This window comes from Raphanus sativus, unplaced genomic scaffold (assembly GCF_000801105.2).
Source record: "Raphanus sativus cultivar WK10039 unplaced genomic scaffold, ASM80110v3 Scaffold2294, whole genome shotgun sequence".
NCBI classification, from domain to species: Eukaryota; Viridiplantae; Streptophyta; class Magnoliopsida; order Brassicales; family Brassicaceae; genus Raphanus; species Raphanus sativus.
In genome coordinates this window covers 1-16,323 of record NW_026617603.1, presented here as the reverse complement: position 1 = coordinate 16,323, position 16,323 = coordinate 1, and the positions used below count along the sequence as shown (strand labels likewise).

General features: G+C 30.3%; 2 protein-coding genes and 4 non-coding genes across 6 annotated transcripts; 1 reads left to right on the top strand and 5 right to left on the bottom strand.

The window, feature by feature from the left end:
• Nucleotides 1-5,163: 5,163 nt before the first annotated feature.
• Nucleotides 5,164-5,295, bottom strand: LOC130505457 (small nucleolar RNA snoR80). Its single transcript, XR_008941690.1, has one exon. It is a non-coding gene; the product is annotated as a small nucleolar RNA snoR80 (small nucleolar RNA).
• Nucleotides 5,296-5,333: 38 nt separating this feature from the next.
• LOC130505456 (small nucleolar RNA Z152/R70/R12) lies at nt 5,334-5,444 on the bottom strand. Its single transcript, XR_008941689.1, has one exon. It is a non-coding gene; the product is annotated as a small nucleolar RNA Z152/R70/R12 (small nucleolar RNA).
• A 42-nt stretch (nt 5,445-5,486) lies between these two features.
• LOC130505455 (small nucleolar RNA R11/Z151) lies at nt 5,487-5,574 on the bottom strand. Its single transcript, XR_008941688.1, has one exon. It is a non-coding gene; the product is annotated as a small nucleolar RNA R11/Z151 (small nucleolar RNA).
• A 63-nt stretch (nt 5,575-5,637) lies between these two features.
• LOC130505454 (small nucleolar RNA Z157/R69/R10) lies at nt 5,638-5,740 on the bottom strand. Its single transcript, XR_008941687.1, has one exon. It is a non-coding gene; the product is annotated as a small nucleolar RNA Z157/R69/R10 (small nucleolar RNA).
• Nucleotides 5,741-8,189: 2,449 nt separating this feature from the next.
• On the top strand, nt 8,190-10,044 carry LOC130505453 (UDP-glycosyltransferase 71B7-like). The gene has a single exon (XM_057000064.1). The coding sequence runs from the start codon at nt 8,253-8,255 to the stop codon at nt 9,741-9,743; it is 1,491 nt and encodes a 496-aa protein (XP_056856044.1). The 5' UTR covers nt 8,190-8,252; the 3' UTR covers nt 9,744-10,044.
• Nucleotides 10,045-10,814: 770 nt separating this feature from the next.
• LOC108806163 (peroxidase 30) lies at nt 10,815-12,764 on the bottom strand. The gene is made up of 4 exons (XM_018578204.2): nt 12,462-12,764; nt 12,027-12,215; nt 11,787-11,949; nt 10,815-11,367 (listed from the first exon to the last, which is right to left on the bottom strand). Exons 1-4 carry the CDS (start codon nt 12,681-12,683, stop codon nt 10,952-10,954), a joined length of 990 nt encoding a protein of 329 aa, XP_018433706.1. The 5' UTR covers nt 12,684-12,764; the 3' UTR covers nt 10,815-10,951.
• Between the last annotated feature and the right edge of the window lie 3,559 nt (nt 12,765-16,323).

The window sequence follows — 16,323 nt, the reverse complement described above, 5'->3', positions numbered from 1 at the left end:
TTTATTGAGAAATTTCAGATATAGATATTATTTTAATAATATATGGATCTATTTTATTCGTGCTGTAGTTAATTTTATTTAATAGGTTTATGTGGTTTAATTGTACTACTCGATCTTGATCTTAGCATCCGCATAGATTGTTTTCATATATTTTAAAATATCTATGTTTGTATTCCAAAAGTTTATGATTAAATTGTAAATATTTTGGTATTATGTATTCTCTAATCATAATATTTAGGTTTATGTGATTTATTTAAACACTATTGCTACAAAATGTTTTGATACACAAAATATTATAGATATTACTCCAAGTTATTTGACAAAATATTTTATACGAATGATTGACATGTAAGCTTATCAGTTTCATCATCTTATAAATGTTATCTCATGTGAATTATAATGTTTGCTTTTTATTAGAAAAATTAATGGCCGGTTGAATTACTAATTTTTGTATCTTACATTATGTATGATATATGAATGTTTGAGAAGATACAATAATTGGTTTACAATTCGGTTTAACAAATTAAATGAAGCAACCGATATAAATGTCATAAACGGAGCATATGTTACTGAACAAAGGCTTTCATGCACATAAAATAACATTTGTGTTTTATTGTGTTGAAAATCAAATTATCAAAACCGTGTCCGAAACTAATTAGTAACAAGAATACTATCCGCGTTTTGGAAAATGTTTTAATATATAAATAATAATTAGAGGATGCTGCTATATGAAATTGTGCCAACATTACCACAAGTCCACTTTCAACTTTTTCTTTTTTAATTTATCTTTTCTTGTCTTCTCTTTTCTTCATCGATCCTCGTCTGTTTTTCCCGACATTTTTCGATACAGAAAGGAGTATCACTGTATATTTATGATACAACAACAAAATATTTAATTCAATTGCTATAAAACCATTAACAAGACTGAAAAATACATACTTGTACATGTAGATATCATCAGTCTTTTCATGTATCTTTTTCTTGCAAAAGCCACATTGATTTTTGAAATAGCTTATGTAATATATATCTGTTGGAGGAGCCATAAGAATGAACTGAAGATAGATGCAGACAAAGATGTTTTAATCATTAGATTGTATCTTATATACTAGAACAAAGCTTCTCGACTATATCATTTTTAAACTATCCAATAATAAATGCTAATGTATTTTTTTAGATTTATTTCTTAAATAAGTATATATTTTAAAGTCATATTAACTATTTTGTAATGGAAATTAAAAACAAAGAATAAGATATTCCTATATGTACTATTTTTTATGACTCAGACATGACAAATTTTATCCAATTAATAATACCATATCAATATATATATAAAGTATGATTTCATTTTTTTCATGTTGCCAACTCATCAAACAGTTGTCTAAAAACTTCACACATATACATAAATTTTGTAAACTTAATAAATTGTCTCACATTTCTCATATTTTATTATTTAAACCAAAATTATCAAGAAAACTTACAATAACCACCAAAAAATATAAGTTTCACAAGACAGACAATCTTCTCAACACTCAAAGGGTCAATATAATATACTCCGCCGGTTCACACTCAGAACAATTTGGCCGATAGGCTGCACGAACCACAACCTCGAGACCCTCCTACCAATCCTCAGAATCCCAAAAATAACTTCTCAGCGACCACAGACACATACCGCTCTTAGACCACCAATTTTCCGAATAACAGAGTACGAGTAGAGGACAACAGTCCTTGCAACTTCAACTTAAAACATAAGAGAAAATATCCGAAAAACTTCACCGATTCTGGATCATTATAGAATTACATAGAAAGAAACAACGCCGGACTAAGAAGGATACATGCCATCATGCATATGACAACGAGCTCGGCCCTAACATTGGTAGAGTAATATTTCAGTCTATACAAATCTGGCCATCAGTGGGCTTCTACCAAATCCACTTGACCTGTTCAGGAAACCCTATTAGGAGTCTAGAGAATGAAGAAGGAAGTCTGAAACCAGGTCCAATAAAAATATCTGTCATGTTAGCAAAATGGATATTGAGAGCAATGTCATCTAGAAACCATCATAGATGTTCTAGCATCTACCATCATTGAGAGGATTAGGAGAATCATCGTGCACTCCAACTTCTTTACTTGTAACCAACCGACATTATTAGCAAAGATTTCTTTCCTAATGAGTTCATGGACATATGGTTCTATCTAGATAAAATTAACTTGGGGGTGTATTCAATTAGGACATATGGTTCTATCTAGATAAAATTAACTTGGGGGTGTATTCAATTAGCATTTGAGTTGATTTGTATTAATATGACAAATTCACTGTTCATCAAACATAGATTTTTAAAAATACTTTAAAATCTAGTGTTATTGAACTTATCATTTTATAAAACACTATACAATTCACTGTTATTGAACAAAATTTAAGTCAAAAATTTTAGAGTGCTTTAATTGTTTTTAGAGTGTTTGAGAGGAGTTTCTTAAGTATAAAAATTAAAATCCAAATCTCATAATTTTAAATGAGATTCTAGAATTGTTTTTTAAAAATACATCAAATTTTCAGATTCTACAGCAATCATCTAGAAACTCAATAAAAATCAGATCAACTCAAACTTCAGATTCAATACACCCCCCTTATATTTTTATTTTTTTATGATTTCAGTTAATAGGATAGATGTTATTTTTGTATATGGTTAGAATATCTAGATAGAAACCAATTTGTTAGAGAATAAACTGATTGGTTGTAAATTCTTTTATTTAAAACTATTTTTGTGTTAGATATTTCTTGATTTTAGGCATTATAAATCTATATTTTCATAATTATAATTCAGTTTGTTTGTATTGTTTAGAAGCAACAGAAAAAATATAGATGATCTTATCTGATATAGATTTCAAGAATCTTGCATATGTCCTTCAGATTCTTAAAATCCTTAAACTAGATTATTTTCATAAACTTTTAGAATATGAAAGACTCTTTAGAAGTCTTTACAAATTTAACAAATCTCTTGATTTTTAAAACCCCTCCTAAAAGTATTATATACTGGATACTTTTCTATACATTAAATTTAAAAAATAAATAAGTATATAAATTTATTTTTGATATATTTTCGGTTTGGACTGGATTGGGTATTGGTTCTCTAAATACTAAATTTTGAATAATTAGGATATTAAATCAGTTTTGATTCGGATTTGGTACTACTTTTTTGGATTGGAATTGGTTCGGTTCTTCGAATTCGGGTTTTTTGCTCAGACCTAATATTGGCATGAAAACAAATACTAATATATTTTTGAAAAATAAATCAGCTCTGATAAAATTTTATCCAATAAATAATACAAATAAAATTATCTGAGCCTTTCATTCTTGATTTCTAATAATTTTAGCAAAAGAAATAATAATAATAATAATAATAATAATAATAATAATAATAATAATACAAATAAAATTTCGTGGGTTCATATTTGGAAAAGGATCAGCTCTCCTAGCGTGGATTGTTAAGAACAAAGAAGAGGGCACAGTTGCGCTGGGTGTTGAAGAGCCATTAAGCTGGTATGCATTAAACTGACTGACGCATTAGGACATCTCCAACCATATTTCATTTTCTATTTCAAATATCATTTTGGAGTAAAATCCTTTCAAATCCTACTCCAAAATAGAGTAATGACTAGAGTTACTCCATTTATAAAATAATCTTATACATTATTCCATTTTGAAATTTTATTTATTTATAAAATGGTCCTTTAAATCTTTAATATTCTTATTTCTTACTTAAATAATATTTTAAAATGATGCAATAACATAAAAGATAAGATATTTCATTATTTAATATTAAAATGATGCACTCAGAAGTGGAAGCACTGCGATGGGCGATGGAGAATATGCTTCAGCATTCAATATGTCAGAACTTCGGAACAGACTGCAAAAAATTGTTTGCTATGATCAAGGAACCTCATGCTTGGCCAAGTTTTGCTACGGAACTAGAGAGGATAGAGACATTGCTCATATGCTTCCCGAATTTCAAGATTTCTTATATTCCAAGAGCGCGTAATCAGATCTCAGACTTTTTAGCTAAGACAGCTAGATCTTTCCATAGGAAGTTACATTTTATTGGTTGTTCTATTCCGGTCTGTTTAACCAGACCACCTCAAGTTTGAGTAATAGAATAGCCGTTTGCCGTAAAAAAAAACTTGACATTCATGCTTCGCTATTGTGAAATGACCTTTTCATTTTTGAAAAAAAAAATATGTTACATGACATCATAACTAAATGTATAAATTTTACACAACATAATAATTGAGGATGAGCGTGAACTCGATGCACCAATTAAAGTTGCAACTTGCAAGAGAAGCTCTACCTCTAGAGATCGAAACTAACTGATCGAAACTAACTGCAAAAGATGAAAAATCCGATTTCGAAATTTTCTTGCTCGATTTAGGAATATCAAAGATAAAAAACTCATTTTTCATTACGAAAAGCATCAGTTGATCATTTGTAGAAAAAATATTCCAATGCTCATTATTGAACCAATTTATAAATTATGTTTTATTCTACTTTTATGATTTCTTGTACCTTTTAATAATAAATGTTTCACTTAAATAAATTATATTTTAAGGCGTTTTTGCAAATATAAAATGGTTGAAATTAATTGGTAACTTTTATAAGTATAAGATATTATTAACATTTTTTGGTAAAAATATTATTAACAATTATTAAGTATTTTTGGAGTAAAAAATAAAGTATATACATTGAAGTAAAACATCACTCCATTTTGGAGTTGCACCATTTGAGAGTAATATTTGGAGTAATACATTAGAGATGCTCTAATGATGATGCACATCATAGACTTATGATTGATAAATGTAGTAAGGCAATATCATAACTGTTTCTGATCGAATAGTTTATAAATTTTGTAATTAGAAATTTAATTATATTAATTGTTCAGATGTTATTTAGCATTACATATTAGATTCAAATTCTTCTCATAGTTTGTTACATCACTGCTCCCTTCAATGATTTCGACTCATCAAGCCAAAGAATAGGTGTATATTGCGATAGCTGTATAGTCAAATTTCGTAATGCTAATTAGTAAATTAATATATAGTAATTAAACTCGCATGTTTCTTCTTGCACAGGTTGAAGATTCCTTAGACAAGGAATTTTAAAAGTAAATGAATCAATGTATGAGGCATTTCCAGGATCAAATAACACAGGAAAAAAGTAAGATGATCAGGATATACCACAACTTAATCAATCTTGCGTCAATGCCATTATACCTAAAGGAACAGATTTTATCCCTCAGAATTGGTAAAAGACGCCTTTACTAATTCCTACATCAGAAACTAATAATGCTCAGTGGAAGGAGAAGTCGTTTTATTAAGAGAGCTCACGGCAAAACATATTATGTTTTGTCCACTGCCCTTCATGCACCTCCGTGCGGTTTTATCATCATCGCATCAAAACAACTAATGTTTTATCTTTCAAATTAGTTATCAAAAAGTAGCCTCAGTGTGTGTAACAATTCAGATCATTGATTTTAAAACCTCACTGAAATCCGCTAAGATAATTGTTTTTATCCTCATCGGCTATATATAAATAAAGAAGGAAAAAAGTAACGTTCAAAAGCTATGATTGAGGTGGTGAGCGTAAAGAGAGATACTCAGACAGCCAAGGGTTGTATCTTCAACTACTGGGTGAAGAGCCCAGATCTGAAACTCTAGTCCACGAAATTATTCGTTTCATCACCATATCCTCTTTTAGGCCCCACCAATCAACGAAAAAGAATCAATAACGTAAAACATACCTAGTGTTTATTGTAAAACCAAAGCATAAAGAAAAGACAGAGAGAAGCAGCTCTTGTGTAGTTTTGAATTTGCGTAAGAAGACGAAACCTATATATACTGACGTATGTGGATGTGACCTTCTGAAATTAGGTTTTTCTTTATTGCGTTGCGGCTACAACATTCCCCTTGGTTTTCATTGAAGGTTTTGTCATTCAAGATAGCCCAATAACTAGAATCTAGCCTTTTATTACTAAGTCCAATCACAGTCCATACAGCCACTTTTTATTATCAAACCCAATCATCGTCATTCACATACTATAGGATTCTGCCCTTATACGTTTTTGTAAAGGCTCATCGTTGGATTTGCTATAAGGTATCAAATAGTTGTGTAGGAAATGCAACAAAATTGTTTGGTTAAAAACAACTTTTTTTATGAAAGTTAGTTAAAAACAATTGGTGTGAGTATTTATTTATTTTGTTGGAAACAAGTATTTATTTATTTGTATTTAGAGTGGCCCATTGTATTTATATATTTTTAAATTGTATTGATTTTATTTACAATATATAAATACATATAGCTATATAATGACTTCTATTTATGTTATTTTATTTTCAATTTTCTATTTAATTACATTTTTAATGTGCCTTATTATTTGTTTTCAATATATGTGTTTATTTCTAAATGATTTAACAATATATCATGTCCATATATCATTACTATTTTGATCAAAAACAACAAACAATATGACAATCAAATATACTAAACCCATCATAACTTCTTTATGCAAATATAAAATAATAACATATATTTAAAAAGTTAAGAAATTACCAAAAGGATAATTACAAAATTCTAGTTTCTTCATTTATTCTAAAGCTGAGTAAAAAAATCCAAACATGAAAAACTGAACCAGATCTAATCTAAAAAGGTAATAGCAAATCTAAATAAAATTAGTTAAATATTCAGATGGACTCCAGAATTTTAGTATCTAAAGAACCATAATCGAATCCAATCCAAACCGAAATATTTTGGATATCCAAACATATCCTAATCAAATTTAAATACTTGAATATGTTAGTTAGTTTTAGATTTAATATCCAAAAACTATCCAAAATATTTAAAATATTTTGAAATTGTCCTAAAATATTCAAAATATATATTAATATTTGAAAGTAAATATTTAAAATAATTAAAATTATTTGTTTCAAATACTATTCAAAATAAACATATACAAAATAATCTAAATTTTTATTATAAATAATGTAATTGTATAATTTATTTTAATAATAAAGAATTAAACAAAAATGATAAAAATAAACAGATTGTTAAAAAAATATTATTTAAACTCATTAATTACCATATATATATTTTCATCACATTAGATAATTTGTAGGTTTTATTTAAAGAAAAAATAATAAATTTCAATTTAATAAATGAATGGTTTATAATGGACATATTATATAAAATAACATTTCATTGTAATTTAGTTTTGGAACAAAATTTTCAATTGATTCTCAAACCGTCACGTAAGTAAAATCAGTATTCTAATTGCTTGACAACTCAGCAAGATATTTTTTAATTAGTAACAAATTACAGATTATAATTTTTAAGTATTTTGTGGAAGCCACTTTGGTCCAGTGGTTTGACTGAAGGTTTTCTAATATTTCTACATCCGAAGGTCTAGGTTTCGAGCTACCGAGAAAGCGGAATTATACAAATTAAGAGAGAAAATACTTACAAGAGATCTACATTATGGCGCAAAGAATACCGATCAAGCTTTGATCTATATGATGGTTCTGATGATGTAGTCAGATGAGAATTTTCATAAGTCTCAGGTAAAATTGTCGACTGTAAAATTGTATGTAATATTTCTCGATTTGTAATAGTATAATCATCTAACATTAAAAAAAAACTTTTTAAATGTTTCTCTATAGATATATAGGGGATGATACAATAAACATTCTTCTATTACATATTTGGTATACTTTCTTCGCATATATGTTTTAAAATCTTTGAATCGTACAGCCGAGATCCATTGTATGTATCTTAAAATATGTCTCTATCTTTTTTTTCTTTGTTACATAGAAAAATTCCTTTTGAAATTCCAATATAATTTATATTTACTTTCAACTTAATATTCATTACAAAATACATTAATTTATAAATAAAATTATTTGTTTCAAATACTATTTGATTAAACAGATATAGTTATTAATGTTGCACATGCCATACGAAAAGTCTTCACCAAGATAACAAACATGTCAGGATATTAATTTAGTTTGTTTTTATTGTCGAGAACAAAAGAAAAACACAGGCTAGAAAACGGACACATCGGTTGACCAGAGCTTGTTAATAATTCAAAAAGAACTAAAAACTTGATGCGATTGGTAAAGCTTCCTATTAATCAAATCTCGTAAATCTATAGAACACAACACACAGACAAAAAGAAACACAAACAGAGGAGCAGAAGAAGAAGATTAAAAACATGAAGTTCGAGCTTGTCTTCATACCGTATCCTAGCATTAGCCACCTCAGATCAACAGTGGAGATGGCGAAGCTACTAGTCGAGCAAGAAAACCACCTCACTATCTCCGTTCTCATCCTTCCTTTCCTCTCCGGAAGCGCAGCCGCTGCTTCCCCCTACGTGGAAGCTCTCTCCGCCGCATCCAACGACCGCCTCCGCTACGAAGTGATCTCCTCCGAAGAAGACCAACCAACATCCGAGCCTGAGCCTACGACCCTTGACATTCATATCGAGAACCACATCCCAACTGTGAGACGCGCCGTTTCCATGCTCTTCGACCACTACTCGACACTACCAAACTCACCAAAGATAGCTGGCTTCGTCCTCGACATGTTCTGCACTTCGTTGATCGACGTGGCGAACGAGTTCCACGTCCCGAGTTATCTTTTCTATACCTCAAACGCCGGGGTACTCGCACTAGGGTTTCACGTTCAGCAACTATACGATGGTGATAACTACCATGTTAAAGAAAGTGACTTCGAAGACTCGGAAGCCGAGTTAGTCGTCCCCGGTTTGACTCGTCCTTATCCGGTGAAATGTCTTCCGCACGCCCTTGCATCGGAACTGTGGCTCCCAATCTTTGTGAACCACGCAAGAAGATTCAAAGAGATGAAGGGTATTCTCGTAAATACTTTCGCTGAGCTGGAACCTCACGTGTTGGAATATCTCTGGAGTGGTGGTGATACTAATATTAATACTAATACTATCATTCCTCAAACTTATTCGGTTGGACCATTCTTGCATCTTGACCACCAAGTGGACGAGAGACAAGTGGAGATTATACAGTGGCTGGACGAGCGACCAGCTAAGTCAGTAGTGTTTCTATGCTTCGGGAGCATGGGAGGCTTCAGTGAGGAACAAGTAAGAGAGATCGCAATGGCACTTGAACGAAGTGGCCACAGTTTCTTATGGTCTCTACGTCGCTCTTCTCCCAATATAATAAATGAACATCCTGAAGAGTTTAAGAATCTTGAGGAAGTTCTCCCAAAAGGGTTCTTGAAACGAACGCAAGAGAGAGGGAAGGTGATCGGATGGGCTCCACAGGTGGCTATTCTCGCGAATCCAGCGGTAGGAGGTTTTGTCACTCACTGCGGGTGGAACTCGTTGCTCGAGAGTCTTTGGTTCGGTGTTCCGACAGCTGCGTGGCCTTTATACGCAGAGCAGAAGTTCAACGCGTTTGAGATGGTGGAGGAGCTTGGACTAGCCGTGGAGATTAAAAGGTATTGGAGAGGCGATCATTTGGGCGGTGTGGCGGCGGTGGACTTGGTGACTGCGGAGGAGATTGAGAGAGCAGTGAGGTGTTTGATGGAGCAGGATAGTGATGTGAGGGAGAGAGTGAAGGAGATGAGCGAGAAGTGTCATGCAGCTTTAATGGATGGTGGATCGTCGCGTATTGCTCTGCAAAACTTCATCCAAGACGTTGCGAAGAATGTCGCACTATCGTTCTCTTAAAATTTATATAGGCTCAAATAATAAAGTTAAAATCACAATATTTGTCAATGTGATCGTAACAGTACTTACTAGTACGTACTACTTTGAAGTGGAGATATATTGGGATGTTGTCAGTGATGTATACACGGAACTTTGATGTCTTAACAATTAGGGTAAAGACTAACAAAGACATTAGCAAGAAACTATAATCTTTGCTGATAACCCTTACGTTGGAAGTCTTATTTGAAACCGTTTAATTTCACCGTGTCAAGAAGTTTGTTAAAGCAACAATCTGGGTACGCAAGACAAACTCACTATCTACCTAGTGAGGTATGTTATATATATGGGGGAGGGAACGAGATGAAAGAAGCCATGGAGCTTCACCAACTATAGACTTCTGTTTTTTTTTTTTGCTAAATTATAACCAACTATAGACTTCTGTTTCTGTATCGATTGCAAAGATAAACATTTTTGCAATGTATACGTGTCCATTCGAGCGGATGAGAGATCAAAAAACGATTAACTGAAGTTCGCCAGATGGTGCTAAACTCTGTTTTTAAAAGATGTAATCTAAAATGTTTTTAAGGGTGCAATTGGATTGCAAATTCTGAGAATGAAATTGTATGGAATAACTTATTCCTATAAATTCCAAAAAAAAAAAAATACCATTTGAATGGAATTTTTTTGTTCTTTTTTTTTTGATCAACACCATTTGAATGGAATAAAAAACAAATCTCATTCCAAAATTCTTTTTGAAATAGATGGAATTAAGTGGAATATATATAACATTCATGATCAAAAAGATTTATGAATAAGCGGAATAAGTAGAATAAAATTCTTTTTTTATTCCATAACTTTCTCTGTTCCATTCATCTACGTTCTATTTTTTTCAATTCAATTTATTTATAATATTCCAAAAATTGATAATCAGTTGCTACCTAAAATTCCAGAACTATAAAACATTCGCACTTGATGTAAAAGGATTGGCGTTTGCTAAAATTCAATGTATAGTTTTATGCCAGATTTAACATAGTCTTATAATTATTGTAAATTTTATTTATGATTCATATTTTAATAGAACCACAACATATATTCTGGGTGCATAAACCCAAATGAAATAACATCAGAATCAAATTAACAACTTTTACCCCAAGACTCAGAACACAACAACAATGCACAATTTAAAAAAAACAGAGTATAACATTACACCATTTCTCCGATCAGGCTAACTAACTTCCGGCAACAGAACAACGTGTCCTGATCACACCGGCTGAGCCCGTCTTCACTTTAACTCTCCCCATCTTCTCCATTGACTTAGCGAAAGCCTTGTAGAACTTCTTTTCAGAACCGTTGACCAAATCGTTGATCATCTTCAACGTGGCTGAGTTCTTTGTCAAAGCAGAATCAGACTGAAAGAGACCTCTCCTCTTCAAGACAAGCCTGTAGTAACTGAGATCGAAGCTTCTACTGCTACCGGGATCCATCTCAAGGATGGTGGTGTTGTCGGTGAGACTCTTACATTTGTTTGCCTTTATGTTCGCTGCGTACTCGCTGTCCAGAGATGGATCTTGTTTCACTGTTGTCGAGAAGTTGTAGAGACGTTCACTCATGGAAGAACAATGCGAGACGCCAATCGTGTGAGCCCCTGAAAACAAAAACAATAAACCAAAATTTAAACCAATTTTACGGATGTCCATATTGGATATCAAGACGATAATAACCAATGTTCAAAAAAGTGCTAGGCACGGACGCTGATTCAAACGTAGCACTTAAACTTTTAATCAAAAATCTAAATTGTTAGATAAAACGTTTAACTAAATAGCACAAGTATCTATAGTTATAACAAATATTTCATTCTTTAAAAAAACAAATATTTCAAATATATATATATATATATTTATTAAATATATACTAATATCATTTTATTATTAGATACCATTATTTATTATTGTAAATATCATACTACTTTTTTAGGCAATAGCATTTAGACTAAAAAGCCGGTTAGAACATTTTTTATTACACTGATAACGGTAAGTGTCGGGGCTACATGTTATTGAAACTTACCCGAGAGTAGAACAAGGTCTTTGAGATTAAGTCCTTGGTTAGCGAAACGTTGTTGTAACGTTGTGAAGTTACTCGTCGGTCCGGGAATGTTGTTCGAAGCCTCAGCCAAATTTGAGATCCTACCGTCTCTTCTTCCGGTTGGAACTCTCCACCAAGGACCTCCCTGTAGAAAGTATTCAAAGGAACATTTCATTTTTTTTTTTGCAAAGTTAGCTGACATTTTTCACTTTGTTTACTTACGGTAGCAACAACTGAGTCTCGAGCGGTCAAAGCGATGATATCAGCGCATGAAACAGTCTTAGGACACTCTGCTTCAAGAAGACTTTTAATCCTCTCCACGAAACCGAATCCTCTGAGTGTTAGATTTGGTGGTGCATCTCTCTCTGCGTTTCCAGATGTTGAATTTATCAACACTGATCCGTCGCATCCCTTCATTATAGTTTCGTTCAAAATCAATGTCAGTGTTCGTAAAATTAAGTATAATCGAATATTTTGAGCTAGCTGAAATTTACCACTATCTAATTACCAAATTAATTTATTTAATATATAATACATCTACTAGGTTATCTCATCATTATTGGTAAGCTATTGAAGTAGATGTGTGTGTGATATTAGTTTATATATGTACATAAAGTACGAACATATCTAAAATAAATGAAGACATATTAAAAATACCCTGACGAAGCAATCATGGAAATGCATTCTGATGAGAGGAGCTGCAAGAGAAGGACCATTATGGATATGCTTTTGAATATGATCTGAAATTATTTTCTCAGCGTTTGGACAGCTTTTGGCGTAGAAATTCATTTGAAGCTGAGCATCGGATGACTCAAACATTCCCATAAGAACAGTCGCTGCAACCGCAACAATGACATTGAAGCGATTCGTCGTCTTCATTAGATACTTTCCTCGATCTTGTTTCTCAATTTTCTTTTTTTAGTTTTGTTTCACTGAAGAGAGGACAAGACATAGAGCAATAATGGAGTGGGTCTATTTATAATAGGAGTGATCAATATGGTAAAAAAGTAAACATATAATTCAAGTAAACCGGAACTAACCAAAAAGAACTTATGAAAAAACTAAATACAAACATATTATATTCCCTTGTATAAATATAAACTCATATCACGTAAAACACACAGAATAAACGAATAAAACATAAGTTTTAAATAAAACTATTTATACTAACTATTTATTAAAAACAAATAAAACCAAAAACGTAAAGTGACACTCGAATAAAACCCCTATGTTGTAGTAATACGCTTATATGTTCCATGACTAGCTGTAATTGAATGTTAATTATTAAGACCAACTAAATGAAGTAAAGAACCATAGATATGTATTGTTTATTTGTATTTGAGAAAAGCAAAAGGGTAAAATTTGCTGGGAGAGAGAGAGAGAGCAGGTTTAAATAATTAATATCACATGTGAATAGAGCATTTTTATTTTAAAGAAGGCTATTACATAAAAACTACTTATGAAACTATGTCTTTATAAAAAGACGTTAATTACTTTTTAGATGCACGCAACAAGGTATCATATACATATAGTTATGTGTTCCGTCCCCTTTTATAAGAGAACGCTAAAGTAGTTTACATCTTTCAAAAGAAAAATATTATGAATGTTTAGTTGTCTATCTAGACTTAATATAGAAATAAAAGAAGTCAAATGAATTTCAGTTAAACTGCATAGGAGAAACATAAATTTATGGTACACATATTATTTTAAAATATTAGTTACAAACGCATATGATAATGTGGGTGATTAGTTGAGCTGTAACGGTAAAAAATTTACTTTAGACTTCAGTCTGTTGATTATTTTGATTTAGTTTTAAGAGATATAGTTTTAAAACTTGCTACAGCTAAAAAGATAGAGTTTTAGAAAACAAAACTTTTAAAGTCATTTTTTTATTTTTTTTTCTGTAGCGTTACTTTTTGGTGGTTCTAGTCATCCAACTCAACCAATCACTCCACCCCAAATGTAAAACAAAACAAAGCTAATTTATGGTGGTTCTAGTCATATATCTCGGTACGATTTAATTATAGTTGCTAATTTAGACACTTTTACTCTTTGTCACCAAAATTTGCTGGAAATAAAATATAGTGGTTAATAGATCCCAACATTGGCGAGTAAATTAAGGAAGTAAAGGAATAGGCGAATAGCAGCTTCTGCACGACGACCTTCAATTCAAATAAGGTTGCACAATATTTTTTTTTTTAAATAGCTCAACTAATTTGAATTAAATTATTAATCCCTGTGCACAAAAAAATTATTAATCCCTAGCGGACTGGATAAAACTCTTGTTTAATTTTTTCTTTTGATAAGTAACTCTTGTTTAATTAAATTCGGTTTTTCTTACAACAATTAAATTCGGGTTTTTTTCATTCAAAAAAAAATTCGGGTTTTTAATACTAGTAAGTAGTTGTTGGCAAAAAATTAATACTAGTAAACAGTATTAATTACCGAATAACATACTTTCAGTTATAAATTAATGTAATCATAGAACTGAGACATATCAAGGCCTTTAATTTTTTTAATCACATGTAGGCTGTAGCCTTTTAACGCCTTAAATTGCACAATTTTTAAAATTATATAGATCCTTTTTACACCACTTATTAAACTGATATCTATATTATTAAAAGAAAAGTACCCATATAAATTAACTCTAAGTTTTCAAAGTTATTTACACTACTATACCACTTAAAATTAAATAAGTTACCTATTTTAATGTTTGTCTTTTTCAGTTGAGTTAATGTGATGTCCTAATATAAATTAGGTTACCTATTTTAATGTTTGTCTTTTTCAATTGAATTAATGTGATGTCCTAATATAAATTAAGTTACCTATTTTATGTTTGTCTTTTTCAGTTGAGTTAATGTGTTGTCCAAATATAAAATTTAATTTTTAATTCTCTATTAAATCAATTTCGAAATTATTTATAGTTTTATTAATTGCTGTCTTTTCATTTTAATAAATACATTTCTTAATTCTAAATTTACCACATTTAATGATAATAAAAATCGCATATGGTAGGAAAATTATTGTGCAATCATTATCTTTTAATATTCGAACCAAACCAATTTTTTATGCTAAGTTTAAGTTTTTGGCATACATTATTCAAATTTTTATTATATATATATATTTTTACTTTTATTTTAAGAATTTTAGTTTTTTTAACAATTTAAATGAGTTATCCTAACCAGAACATGAACCAAAATTATATAATACCCGAATGAGAGCTAAGACTTTTCACCCAAAAACCTAAGAACCCAAAGAGACCTCAATCAAACCCGAATGGACATCCGAACGCCCACCCCTACTACAAGATATAGAAACAGAATCACCTTATTTATTTTCGAAAAATTATTTTCCATTGACTTTCTCATCAGTCTACAGTAATTATAAAACTAATTGTCAAAATTCAATCTGAAAATTATTGAACACGTAAGCCTATTTATAATAATTAGCAGTTAGATCAAATATATATTATATTACATTTCATTTTCTTACAAATTTTATCTTAATTTTTATATGTCACAAATTTGTTAAAAGTCTAAAAATTATTTTTTTTCTTACAAATTTTTTAACTAATGCATCATACTTATAATTCAAAAACTTTGTTTGCTATATATCTTACACATACATATAAATATTAGATTTGTTTAGATGATTTCCAATGTCGGTGATATATTTTACGTTAAACGCAAAATTATTAAATTACTTAATTTAATATGATTACATTTACAAATATAACATTTAGCACACAAAAAATTAAAATTTAAAATTAATACAGAGTGAGATTATTTTCTTAACAAATTTTATTAATAGAAATGCCAAACATTTGGAATTCGAAAGCATTATGATCCACACCTATACTATTTTAATTATGATAATTGAATTTATATAAGAATATTTTATTAAAATTTTAATTTTAATTTTTTATAACTGCAAAAATTAGTTTTCGATCTAAATTTATGATTAAATATTACAAATATATCATTTAATACAAACAGAAAACTAAAAATATAAAATAAATAATCTGTGCGGTCGCACGGGTCAAGATCTAGTAATTCTTTAAAATGGTATACTTCGTTAAAAATCATATAACCGATATGTACTCTGATATGTGCATGAAAACAATTCTGACCAGTACTTTTATTCCCAAACTGTCCATTTTGTATTACAGAATTGGATTTTTTTTTTTTGTAAAAGTTTACAGAATTGGATAATATCCACGATGCTGACAAACAAAACAATTTTTTGACAAACGAAACAAATTATCCACGACATAAATGACATATATGATTTTTTAGTTTAAATTATTTTAAGATAGCAGTAAATTTTTTATCATAAATATTAGTGCATAAAAATCAAAACAACAGAAGAAATGTTTTACTAAAATTAATTAATTTAGATTTGAATTTATATTTGGGGTAATTGCATCTTATGTCATAGCTCTCTCTACTCTCTTTCTAGAATTGTTTTTGTTATTTCATCAATTATCCTTTATATTTGAAAGGTATGGTTTTAAAAAAAA

Bases quoted from the DNA above. Each gene is read 5' to 3' on its own strand.
- LOC130505453 (XM_057000064.1), top strand. From the start codon at position 8,253: ATGAAGTTCGAGCTTGTCTTCATACCGTATCCTAGCATTAGCCACCTC.
- LOC108806163 (XM_018578204.2), bottom strand. From the start codon at position 12,683: ATGAAGACGACGAATCGCTTCAATGTCATTGTTGCGGTTGCAGCGACT. The intron at 11,950-12,026 runs GTAAGTAAACAA...TACTTTCTACAG, and splicing joins GAGACTCAGTTGTTGCTACC to GGAGGTCCTTGGTGGAGAGT. The intron at 11,368-11,786 runs GTAAGTTTCAAT...TTTTGTTTTCAG, and splicing joins AGACCTTGTTCTACTCTCGG to GGGCTCACACGATTGGCGTC.